Here is a 13350-nt window from a genome sequence, read left to right as displayed (position 1 = left end):
AGGAACATGCATCTTTCTGACTCTCGGCTCAACACTATCCATTGCATCCCCTAGCTGCTCTAGGGCTGCTTCCAATTTTTTGCAGTTACATATAATGCTTCTATGAAAAATTTTTAAAATAAGTTTTCTTTTTTCCTTTTTCTATTCCCTCCTTTCTTCTTTCTTTCTTTTTCTTTTCTTTCTCTCTTTCTTTCTTTCTTGACTCATTTCAGCCATCTTTAGGCAACTTAGCTCTGCCTCCCCATTCCCAAGGGCTCACCATATTAGTGCTGATACCCACTTGCCTCTAACCTTCCTGCAGCTCAGCCCTCCAGTGCTTCAAGTGATCTACCAGGCTCAGAACCTCTCAAGGAGGGTCTAGCTACCCCTAGCTTTTTCTTTTCCACGTTTTTTCATAATGTTTCCAGGGTATAGTCACAACAGTGGAAAGAACATTGAACTCAGATTCAGGAAGATCTGAGGTCAAATCCCACCAGAGACCAATGCTATCTGTGTGACTCTGGACAAGTCACTTAACCTTGCTTAACCTCAGTTTTCTCATCTAGAAAGTGGAGATAAGAACAGCACTTGGTTCAAAGGGTTTTTGTGAAGATCAAGGAGATAAATCTTAGCCAAGTGCTTTGTAAACCTGAAAGTCCTATATAAATCTCAGTCATCATCATTATTATTCAGTGCCCTTTCCTGGGGGGCAAGGTGTTTATTCCTGGTTCTGCTCCCATGCCTCATTCCAGGCCTACCTATACACAGATCTCTGTCCAGTTATATGGATCTCTGGGGTATCTTTGGGACATACTACTAGCACTAGAGATATCATAGCAGCTACAGCATCAGAGACTGAAAGAGCTGGCCCAGGAACATCCCCATGGTGATACAGCACCAGAATACATCTCCCACCAGATCAGCCTAGGGTTCAGCCACCCACCTGAGCACCCACTCATTCTTGGTTGCATATGGCAGATTGGTAGGCAGTTATGCATAGAGGGTCAATTGACTTAACAATGGAATAGGATGCCAGATAGAAGAGTTTTGTCTTTCATTGACATTTCCTCTGAGCAAATGGGAGAGGCTTTTTCCTGTTGTTATGAGTGCTGAATTAAAATCGATAGCCATTGTCCACAAAAGCATAATTGGATCCAGTAAAGTTGTTTTCTTTTAAGGGTGATACATTTATCTTCCAAAAAGGAACATGCGTGTCCTGAATTGGGATGTAAATCTTCTTCCTGGCTGGAGGGAGCAATTTCTGCCTGTTCTAATCCTTTTGGCATTTAAAGTTTAAAAAAAAAATTCTCCTCATGAGGCTAGTTTAGCGTGTGTTTGCAGGCTGGCTCTGTGAGTTACCATGGTGCATGACAAATGTTTCACAACTAGCTAACAGCAAAGCCACATGCATCATGTGAGTCCTCCAGTCTTCTCCTAAAATCACTCAATCTCATCTCCCCCAGCAAATGTGCCTTCAGGGTTCAGCAGAATTTATTAGAGAGTGGGCCTCAGTATTAAACCTCCAAGAAATAGGGAGGTACAGCAAAAAATGGAGGAGAACTGAATAGGGCTCTTTCCTTCTGAGACTCTTTTAAACTAATACCTCAGCATGGGATTTAGGAGAGCACCCAATGGCCAGAGGAACTCATCTTCTCAACAAGACTTCAAAGAACCAGATCATTAAATTTCCTCTGGCACATTTAGAAAAGTAAATGTACTACTAACCCATAGTTCACTGCAGCTCCTATGGTTGTAAACCTTCTGTCCTTAACAGAACCACCCAGCCTTTCCTGGTGTAAACTGTTGGGCCCTGTCAATTTCACCTTGGCATGGCTGCTATTAATGCACGTATTTAGGGTTCCATGTGTCCTACGTGTAATGTTTCCAGCTTCTCTAACAAAGACTTCAATAATAAGCTTCAAGACTAATAATTACCAGTGTTTATATGGTACTTTCAAGTTAACAAAGTACTGTATGTATTATTACATTTATTGGTGAGTTGTTTTCAGTTACGTTCAACTCTTCATGACCCCTTTTTGGGGTTTTCTGGGCAAAGATACTGGAGTGGTTTGCCATTTCCTTCTTCAGCTCGTATTACAGATGAAGAAAGTGGGGTAAAACAGGTCTAAATGCCTTGCCCAAGGTCACACAACTAGTAAGTGTCTTGAGGCCAGATCTGAATTCTGGTCTTCCTGACTTCAGGTCCAGCACTCTATCCGTTGGCCCACCTAGCTGCCTGGTGTTAAAGGTAGCATTCTTATTTGCCAAATGATTAATAAACTGTAACTACAGTAGATATGTCATCATCATATAGTCACAGTGTGACTTGTCCATGATCACACAGCTAATAAGTATCGTGGGCGGGATGATTGAAACCTAGGTCTTCCTATACTGAGTTTGTCACACCATTCCTTACACCGTTCTGTCTCTTTTCAAATACAGAGATGGACAAAATGAGAGACAGCATGTCCTAATGCCTAGAGAGCCCATATTGCAGTCAGGAAGTTCTGGATTCAAGTACTGATTCTGATTCCTACTGGCTAGATCACCCTTGGCCAGTCCTTTAATTTCTTAGTGCCCTCGGGCAACTTCCTAGGAGAACAAATTGTAGAACTGGAACTGATTTATATTGGTAAGGAGAGTTTCTTCACTGGGAGTTCCCTACACCATTATAAGTCCAATTTATATATATATATCTATGTCTATATCTAGATAGATAGATAGATAGATAGATAGATAGACAGACAGATAGATAGACAGACAGATAGATATAGATATATATATGTATATATATTGTTGTGTTTGTCCTTTGTTCTCTAAGAGGACCATGACTTCGTGTTGATGACATGACTTGCAGTTGACTGATTTGAGTGAGGGAGGGCTGTGCAAGGTCACCAACCACATACATATGTGTGTGTGTGTATACACATATGTGTGTGTGTGTATTATATGTGTACATATATATACATATACATGTATGTATATTTTTTAAAAACCCAAAGTTTTAAATTTCATTACAATTCTGAGATAGTAATATTGTGACCAGGAGGAACAACAAACAAATTCTTATTGTGTTGTACTCTGATGTGATGTCCTAATAGTAATAAGATATGCTGTGAGTTGTTTTTGTAGTAGCAAAAAGGGATTTGTACCAATGCCTCCCCCCAGCTGTGGCCTAGTCCGCCTCGTGGTTCATGTTTTCCATTGGCCAGGGTTGTAACTGATACCAGGTGGCCTATGCAAAAATCATCCCCCCAGCCTTAGCACCATACTCTGCCCTACTGAGCTAAAGAACAAGACCCTTAAGTGCTCGGAGCTTAGCGAGTACTTTGTTCCTTAGAGTTATATGATGAAGTGCATGCTCTCTAACAGAGCCAAAGGGAGCTGTGAAGAATTGCCTACAGGTGTGTTTGAGGCATGGGTCCAGAGAAGCTGCTTCCCAGGTTACCAGCTACATACCACCTTAGGAGTTGTGACCAATGTAAGAGAGATATGGTCATGAATTCCTTAGGCCATTGGGAATTAAAACCATTTTAATTAACTGTCAAATGAGTAGTTGAGGGGGAGAGAGGGGGAGAGGAGGAAAAGAACCTTTAATAGTAAAAAAAGAATTAGAGAAAACTGGGGCATAAAGACTCTGGAGTCATCTGGTTTTAGGCCTCCTGCCTAAAGTAGGAGGCAGGATGGTACAGTAGAAAGCACCTCTGATTCTGACTCTCTGGGTCACCTAGATTATTCATTTGAAGTCTCTGAGTCTCAGTTTCTTCATAGGGTAAATGAGATTAGGCTGAATGGCCTCTAGGGTCCTTTTCAGCTCTAAATCTATGATCCTCCTATTTGTTCTTTTAGCTACTTAATAGAATTTTATTTATAAAGAAATTTGACCAAATATAAAATGGAAAGGAAGGCAGAAAGGAAACACTCATCGTTTAAAAGTGCTCCTTTAGGGGCAATCAGAAGGAAAGATGAAGTGTGTTAATATCCCCATTCCCTGTTCCCATTCTCAATGCTGCTTCCTATAGGGCAGTGTCTTTGATTTGACATCTGCGGACCTCTTCTCAGGCAGGTATTTTAAAGAACTGGTTTCTGGGCCATGAAGGTCATCTAGTCCAACCCACTCATTTAACAGTTGAGGAAACTGAGGCCCAAAGAAGTTATGTAACTTGCCCAAGGTCTCAGATAGTAAACATCAGAGTCAAGATTTGAACCCAGGTCTTGTGATTCCACTTGCTTCATTAGGTCATTTACATGTTCTAGGTCACCCAGAAAAACCCTTGTTTGATTTCCCCTACAGCAGGTTGAGAAGGACTGAGATAACCCTCAGGGTGGTTAGGTCACTGTAAGCTATATAGCTTTATTCCCAGCTTTTCCTGCTTTAAGGAGGTGGGGTGAGGGGAAGGGAATAAGCATTTATATAGTGCCTACTGTGTGCCAGGTATTATGCTAAGCTAATTATAAATATTATCTCATTTGATTCTCACAATAACCCTTCAAGTTAGGTGCTATTAGTATCTCCATTTTACTGTTAAGGAAACTGGGCAGACACCAGTTAAGTGACTTGCTCAGAGGTCATACAGCACATAAGTGTGTTAGGCTGTATTTTAATTCTGGTCTCCCTGACTCTTCCCTGCTTTCACATTAATATCCAGGCACCAGCTACATTCTCTCCACATGCCAGGTTTTGTGGGGCTCTGGCTTTTATTTTTGCTGAACCTTCAGTCTTCCTTGATTTAAAAAATTTTTTTTCCTCTTAAGATACACAAAAACAAGCTGCTTCTAGTGACTTCGAGACCTTGAGTGAATCTTCAAGGAGCTCTCCTTGTAGGTCTCTGTCATAAAAGAACCCATTCACATTTAAAACACATTGCCTTCCTCGTCTGTTCCTAACCCACTTTTGTCTAAGTGCGTGGGTGTGGGTCTGCCTTTCATATCACATACTTTTTCCAACCCTCGCATGAGCCATCTGATGCAGAGGTTTGAGGGGGTGGACCACAAGGCTTTATTGACATGTCTTCCCAACTTTGTTTTTCTCCTGTTCTGTTCTTTCATGATGTGATTCATTACCAGACACGATCTCTTAATTAGAAAGTTATGTTGTGTTTTTTTTTCCTCTGAGTCCTGGTCCTTTAGTAAATGGCTAACTTAGCTGTACCATAAGAGAGATCTACATAAATGTCTGGGTACTTGTTTTGTACAAATAGCTATTTTCCTAATTCACTGTGTGGGTTCTATTTTCATTTCCTTCCACAGTTGAATGCAGTTTCTGCTGTACTTCCTGGATAAGTCCTTGGATGTTGCACTAAGTTCAAAGGATATTGCAAATTACTTTGGCAGTTGAAGATGTTTTCTTATCACTTTTTGATCAAGCTATTTAATGACAAAAAGTCAATGATAAGCTACTCTCTAATGATAAACTATCAAGGAGTAGAAGTGGATGATGACATCCACAATGATCATCCTTGGGTACTTACTGGCAAAAGATCTGTGACTCCATCCATGCTGATCAAAATCTATCCAAAACTTAGGTGATACTTGAATCTTAAGAAGAGCTTAAGTGACTCAAGCAGCAATTATCAGAAGCTGGAATTCACATCTTTCTTAATCCAAATGAGGAATTCTATCTCATGCCTTGGCCTAAGGCAGCTAAGTGGCTCAGTGGATGGAGCGTAAGGAAGATTCATCTTCCTGAGTTCAAATCTGGCCTCAGACACTAGCTGTGTGACCCTGGGCAAGTCATTTAACCTCTTTGCCTCAGTTTCCTCATCTGTAAAATGAGCTGGAAAAGAAAGTGGCCAACCACTCTAGTATCTCTGCCAAGAAAACCCCAAACAGGGTCACGAAGAGTTGGACGAGATAGAATGTAGCCAGTAAGGCCTCAGCTCAGTCCCAGAGTAAGCAATACCTCAATACCCAAAGGAGTTGATGCCACTCAAAATATGGTGATGATGATGGTTAACATCTATATAGTGCTTATTGTGTGCCAGGCACTGTTGTAGGCACTTTACAATTTATCTAATTTGATCCTCACAACAATGTGGATGGAAGGGATGCTATTATTATAACTCATTTTTACAGATGACAAAGCTGATGCAAACAGAGGTTAAGTGTCTTGCCTGAGGTCACACAGTCAGTAAGTGTCTAGGGTTGGATTTCACTTTGGGTCTTTCTTCATCTAAGCCCAGCACTCTACCCACTGTGCCACCTAGCTGCCTCAAACATATCTTATTTCTGTCTCTGTTCACTAAGATCTGATTGCTTATGTTGTAGCAAAGTTATATAATGGTTCTTGCCAGTGGTGTACTCTTTATAACACACTACATAAATATACGCCATAATTGTTTTTATGCAGAGTTCACACCATAGTTGTGTGTTTCTGAAGTAACTATCCCATCTTTACTCCAACGACTTAGTGATGAAGTGCCCCAATGACATATGACTTTATGCATCATTAGCCTCATAGATTGTGACAACACTGAAACCTCTCATTAAGCTGATAAATGATGTATTAATTTTATTTTTCTCCCTTTTCACACCTATTCCCACCTCCCTTTCCCCCCTCAAAAAAGGGGAGGAAAGTGCCTCTGGTAGCATTAGTAGTCCTTGATTTTGTGAGGATATTTGAATACCTGTTGTATTTGAATGTTAAGATTCAACATTCATAAAGCACCTACCACAATCAAGACAATTTCTTAGGCACTGGTATTCAAAGGTGATACCAGAACTTGAAAGTTTAGGCCAATTTTTTTTTTCCCATGAAAGAAGCATAGGGTGCTTCTGGGTAGTGGGTAGTGTGCCGGTAGTGGGATAGTAGGGTCATAGATTTAGCTACCCATTTGTCTCTGCCATTAGCTATTCGGTCTTATATGAGTCATTTTACATCAGTGGGCCTCAATTTCCTCATCTTTTTAAAAAGCAGAGGGAGTAAGTCTAATGCCTCATTTGCCCCCATAACTCTCAGGCTTGACTTGTCTTGGGAAAGGTAGTGTTTCCCACTATACCTTGTCCTCCCCAGACCAGTATGCAAGCTGTTTTTGTCTAGATCACTGGAGCAGAAAAGGGCAGAAAAGGGACAGATGGCATTAAGATTGTATAAATAAGATCTGCTGAAACTGAGGGACAGGATTTGAGGAGAAAACAGAAACTATTAGACCGAGCATCTTTGGTCCAGCTGCACATACAAGTGACAAGACTACTCAAGTATCACTTTCTCCAGTTGACAGGGGAGAAAGGAAATGGATTCTAGTGTAGCCTTCATGATTTAGATCTTTTTTTCTGGAAACAATGGAAAAGATTTATAATGTTGTTAATAGACCAACATTCCTCTAATCTAGCCAGTAAGTGGTCTCTGAGAGTTACGGTGGCTGAAAGATTCATTGCCTTTAGTCAAGTTAGATGAGGAAAAGACTCTTGTTAGCTTGGTTGATTGTCAGATGACAAACATGAGATAGGTGTCAGTCTTCACTAGGCCCAATTTTGAAAATGCAAACGATTCTTCTCTCCGTGGCTCACTCTGTTACATTAGATGACTCAAATCAAAAATGCTGTGAAGCACTTTAGATTCAGCAGAATATAAGCTACTAAAAGGCAGGGGTGGTTTAAATATTTCACTCTGTTATTTCCATTCCCTTGCTTTTGGGAGATGGTTTAAAATTTTAGTTGAATAGAGGCATAGAACTCATTTTAAAAGAATCCAGAGAGTACATATAATCTAGAACTGTCAACCTTTTTTTAAAACAATCACCAATTTCAAATGAGTGGAATGATTCTTTATTTTTAAAATGAGCTTCCATTTAAATTGTACTTATTGAAATTTTTGAGAATTCCTGTTTTCCCTTCGTGAAGTGAAGACATTGTGAGAAGGACAAGCATAGAGTCTGCATAAATCTTTCCAAGTTTGTATCATTTTAAATTCAGCAACAGAACTGGGAATCTTCCCGCAGCTTTGTGAACATATTCTTGATCCATTCTTCGTCTTCCTGATCTTTTTGTCTTAACTTACACAGGAGCTCGGAAAGTCGTGGGAAGAAGTTCAGTTGGAAGATGATCAGGAGCTGCTCGACCATCAGGAAGAGTAAGTATTGGTGCTGTTGTTTGCAGCCTCTTCTTTCACGAGAATTAAAATTGATATTTGCAGTTGTGCTGTCTAAGAGAAGTAACAGGGACATGTTTCTCACTGGACCATGAATTCAGTGACTTGACTCTTATTTGATGGTATTTGACAACAGATCTTTTACTATAGTTAAGCAAAACTTCATTGATTTGAAATTGGTTAATTGAAAAGAGCTTCTAAGATAATAGCCAAAGCAATTGTTATTGCTACTAGATTTTGCCATTAAGGCGTGTGTGTGTGTGTGTGTGTGTGTGTATGTATGTGTGTGTGCGCGTGTGTGTGTGTGTGTAGAGAGAGAGATATATAATTCAAAGACGAAATTGCATCCCAGAGTGTCTTGCATTATTAAGTTGGTCTAAAAACTTGAAATAAGTGATGTGATCTTTGGACTGCTCCAATTACTGTCAGCTCTGCCCAGATCAGACCACATTGAGAGGATCATGTTCAATTCTGGTGGCCATATTTTAAGAACATTGATCAAATGGAAAGAACTCAGAAGAAGGCAGTGAGAATGAATGAAATTGCTACTATAATAAGGATTAACCAAAGGAACTAGAGATGTTTGTCATGGAGAAGAGAATACTTGTGGGAAGGAGGGTGTTCAAATATCTGAAGCAGTGTCATATGGGAGAGACTTAGACTTGCTTTCCTTGGCCCAGAAGTCAGAACTGGGAGGAGCAAGGAGTGGGAGTTGCAAAGAGTCAAACTAAGGCAAATTCAGAACTTCCTAACAATTAGTTATCACAAAATGGCATAGGATGGCTGGGGAAGGTAGTGGTTTCCAGTGTTCAAAGACATGCTAGACCACTTGTGAAATGGATTCTTTTTTAGTATGGGTTGGACCAAAATAGTCTCTGAGATCCCTTCTAACTGACTATCTGTGAAGTGGAGGAGGGGGAATTACTGTTCATCCTGTCTTAAGACTAACTGGAAATCACCTGCATCTTCTGCATCTTAGTTATCATGTTTAAGAAGTGCTTGCCTCGTGCTATTTTCATTACAAATTGTTTGGCTTTTTTTCTTGGTCTCCTGGGATTTTAATTAATATTTTACTAACGTGAATACCAAAATTGGTAACAGAAGGTCTGCTATCTTCTTTGTAACAAGGAACCAGTAGGTTCTCTAGACTTTGGAAAACAGCATTTCTTTAGGGTACCCTCTGAAACTAGTGCTATACCCACAGCAGCCGCTAAGGATATGCATGCGTATTTCCAGGGTCAATTTGCAAAGTATAAACTCTCGTCCTCAAAGAGAAAGCCAAGACATTTATTCAAACACCAGAAAGCCAAATACATCATAGCAACAAAGAAATCTACACACATTATCATTGCTGGGAGGACAGCCATCCCCAAACCTTCCCTCCATCAGGCATCCCCACAAACAAACCCCCTTAGACAAAATTACTCCCTCTCTCACTCATACTAGCTGCTCTACTCTGTTCTGCCTGCTCTTTCCCAGCTCTGTTTCACTCTCTCTCTCTCTGCTCTACCCTTGAAAATAGGGAGATGAGTCATATAAGACCCCACTAGGAGTTAGTGGCTTCTTGAGTAGTCATTGATTCTAAGTATTAAGTTTCCTTGCTCTTTGGGTAGACTTCAAGAAGAGTACATTCCCTGATACCTGCCTCCCTGAAGGTAATTATTAGCATTTCGAAAGAGAAAGGAGGAAAAAGGGGTGTCTGCTCTACTACAAGATTCCCTAGGAGCTCCTGGTAAAATAACCATTATTTCTGTGATGGGAAAAAAAAAACAGATTGTTTTGAAATGCAGTATGCCCCATTTGTCATGCAGAAACACGTTCCCAGCATCTTGCCTGACTGTGTGTACACTCAGTGGCTGTAGTTAACACATCCCTTGATATGTCTCCTTGTGCAAATTAGACCTAGTTGTCTCAGAACAGAGTCTGCCAGAAACAACTGCTGTTTCATGATTCCCACTCGTTCAGTAGTGGGATAACTGTTTGGAGGAGAGGAAAATATGAGAAAAAGAATCAGCACCTGTTTGTCATTTATATTAATTTCATGGTACTTCTTAGAATTTCAAAAGCTGAAAGATAAACATAATGTGTTGTGACAATCTCTGGGTAAATGTCAAGGTTGAAAAAAGATCTGGCTGGTCTCCCTCTGGCAGACTGGGAGGGGAGAACCTACTGGCCAGTGCCACCCACCTATGAACCACTGCACAGAGCAGGCTTGGGCACAGAGGGCTCGGGCACACCTCCCACGTACACACTCTGGAAAAAATGCATCGATTTATTTCATTGTTTGTTTTGAATCTTTTATCAAAGGCATTACAGTGAGAATATTACCAGCTAAATTTGCCTAATAGCTATTTACCTTTAAATTAATTAATTTCAATCAATTTACCCATTCACTCCAAGTCCTTATCAGGGTTCTCTGTTCATTTGCATATACTTTTCCTCCCAGGAGTGATAGTTAGTCTTTTAGTTGTGCTTATTTTGCATTATTTCAGGGCTTTCCAGATTTCTTTGTATCTCTCATACTCAGCAGTCTCCACTATATTACAGGATTCCATTACACTCTTGTTCCACAGTTAATTTAACCATTCCCTTACTGGTGGACCTTTAGACTATTTCCATCTTTAAATTACATATACATATGTGTGTATGTATATGCACACCTGTATATATACAAACATATGCACATATGTATATATGAAATATATACTTATGTGTCTATGTATATATATATACATGCATATATTATATATAATATATATTTCTGCTGCTGAAATCTTAGAATAACTAGCTCTTTTTTGTTGTTGTAACAATACTTACAGGTGTATTCCCAATGGCAGAAAGCTTTATGGCTTTTATCATGTACTTTTACTTTTTGGATAGCAATGCAAAAAGATTCTACATACTTGCAATTCCACCAACAATGGATGAATGTGTCTCTTCCTCCATAGCCCAGCTACCATTGTTTTGCTTCTTTTAATGCTTTGTGACCTGATAAACTAATAATGAAGGCAATCTCTGTTTTATGTTTTCTGCATGCAGTGACTGGTCTGATTGGGAAGAACACCCTGTCTGTGCCATTTGTTTGTTTTGTGAAAAACAAGCAGATACTACTGAAAAATTACATATCCACATGGAGGTGAGATGTTGTTTGCATTGTTATATAAAAAGAATACAGATCATTACTTCAACCTTAACAGCCGTTAGCTAGCTCCTCTTGTTCTTAAGTCATTTTTCAGTCATGTCTGACTCTTTGTGATCCCATTCAGGGTTTTCTTGCCATTTCCTACTCCAGCTTATTTTATAGATGAGGAAACTGAGTTTAAATGACTTGTCCAGGGTTATACAGCTAGTAAGTGTCTAAGGCCAGATTTGAACTCAGAAAGAAGAGTTTTCCTAACTACAAACCCAGTGCCCTATCCACTGCACTATCTAGCTGCCTAGAACCTCTTATCTATCCCTATCCTGAAGGCAAGGTTTGGAAGTATGGTGACAACACATAATCCACTCAATGTGATTTAATGATCCAACATGTGTGGCTAAGCTTTTAGGTTAATTTTGGTATAATTCTAGCCCAAAAAGGCAAATATGAATGAAGATAAGCACTCAGACTAGTGTCAGTAGAGATATGTCCAAGTTCTGAGTCTCATTCCAGGGCTTCTTGCCCTGGATAGAGATTACAGAAATCTGTTCTATGCTGTACAAAGCTGTAGTGCAAGCATTGTGAAAAACAGGGCCAGGGTCATACTTTTATAAAGAAAACTGGAAGTATCCCACAGTTAAGAATTTTCCTTCTCATTCACTACAACATGTTTCTATTTAAAACAAAATTAAAACTGCAAGATGAACAAGGCTAGGATCATATGATCATAATTTTGCCTCTGCCTAGAAGGTAGTCATGGGGCCATGAATGTTAACTCATGTGGAAGCAGAGCTCCCTGAAGCAGGAATGCCCTTCAAGCTCCTCGCTTCAACCTAAAAAATAGAGCAGCACCTGGTCATTAATGTAGGTGACTGTGTAAGATTGCCAACCCATAGACTTTGAGAACTTAGAAGTTACCCTGCCAGACCATTAAAGAAATATCAGAAAGAGGAGTTTTCCTAACTATAGACCCAGTGCCCAATGCCCAGCACATGACTATCTGTCTCTACTTAAACACTTCATGATGAAGTGGAATGAATTTCCATATATATGACCTAGGGCAGCTAGGTGGCACAGTGGCTGGCCTTGGAGTCAGGAAAACCTGAGTTCAAATCCCACCACAGACATTTACTAGCCATATGACCCTGGGCAAGTCACTTAACCCCTCTTACCCTTAGTTACCTCATCTGTGAAATAAGAATAGAAATAACACATCCCTCACAGACTTATGTAACAGCAAGGACCCCGGCATACACCAGAGGACCTGCTGTACAGGTTCTTAGATCTGCTTTTCTAAAAGGAAAGCAACTTTTGAGGGGTCAACAATTACTTTAATCAAACACATGTCTCAACAGAGAAAATACAAGCAGAGAAATAAAGACCCACAGACAGGGCTTCCAACTGTCTGACCTTTACATACATACATAGTTACCAGAGAGAAAAGTTCCGACATCTGGATTTTCAAAAGTGGGGGGCTCCTTAGCAGGTACCCAGAGTCTAGTATGACCAAACAAACACTTCCAATGAGTAAGCCCCAACATAAAACCTCACCTCAGAGTATATCTACACTTTTCAGAGCCAGAGGACATCACAACCCTTGAGAACCAGTGCCTCCTTAGAAATTAACGGGTGTGGGCCTTCCTACAAAACAAATGTCCTCTAATCAGGCTTCTCTTTATTGGACAGGCCCATTAATGGGTGGGGAAGATCTTTAACTCTCATTAACATAATTAACCTTACAAGTTGTTATTGGGATCAGTGACATAATATATATAAAGCAGTGGGCAAAACTTACAGTGCTATGGAAATGCTAACTATGATGATGATGATGATGATGATGAACTTACCAAAGGCATGGAGTGCCTATTTCAGCATAATGCCTATGCTAGACATTGTCTAAACTGAGTTAAGAATGGGTGTTGCCTATTTTGAGCATGTAAATCAGAACAACAAAATATCCACAAACCATGAATCTATCATTCAGACATGCTGTGGGCTGGAGGACTTTGTGGTAAAGTGAAAAGTGCATTCATTTTCAAGCCAGAGAAACTAGGTTCAAAATCTGTCTCTACTATTAGCTCATCTTGGGCAAGTCCCTCTCTGGGCTTCAGGTTCCTTATAAATAAAATAAGGGGATGGGCTA

At 40.0% G+C, this 13350-nt stretch overlaps 1 protein-coding gene and 1 long non-coding RNA gene across 3 annotated transcripts in view; one reads left to right on the top strand and one right to left on the bottom strand.

Annotated features, from left to right (window-relative positions):
- The window catches only part of ZNF277 (zinc finger protein 277), a 168068-nt gene that overhangs the window by 146248 nt on the left and 8470 nt on the right, over positions 1-13350 (top strand). The window contains exons 8-9 of the mRNA XM_072653014.1: positions 7983-8050; positions 11108-11204. Of these exons, the coding sequence (XP_072509115.1) occupies positions 7983-8050; positions 11108-11204 (165 nt within the window). The remainder of the gene's footprint in view (positions 1-7982; positions 8051-11107; positions 11205-13350) is intronic.
- Positions 6465-13350, bottom strand: part of LOC140533368 (uncharacterized) — a 30811-nt gene continuing 23925 nt past the window's right edge. Inside the window, exon 4 of one of the 2 annotated variants that reach the window (XR_011976896.1) lies at positions 6465-8122. This is a non-coding gene — a long non-coding RNA (uncharacterized lncRNA). The remainder of the gene's footprint in view (positions 8123-13350) is intronic. The other variant, XR_011976895.1, reaches the window with a different exon arrangement.

This window comes from Notamacropus eugenii, chromosome 3 (assembly GCF_028372415.1).
Source record: "Notamacropus eugenii isolate mMacEug1 chromosome 3, mMacEug1.pri_v2, whole genome shotgun sequence".
In the NCBI taxonomy this organism is placed as follows: Eukaryota; Metazoa; Chordata; class Mammalia; order Diprotodontia; family Macropodidae; genus Notamacropus; species Notamacropus eugenii.
Note: the sequence above shows the minus strand (reverse complement) of the source record. Positions and strands in the feature narration are given on the sequence as shown.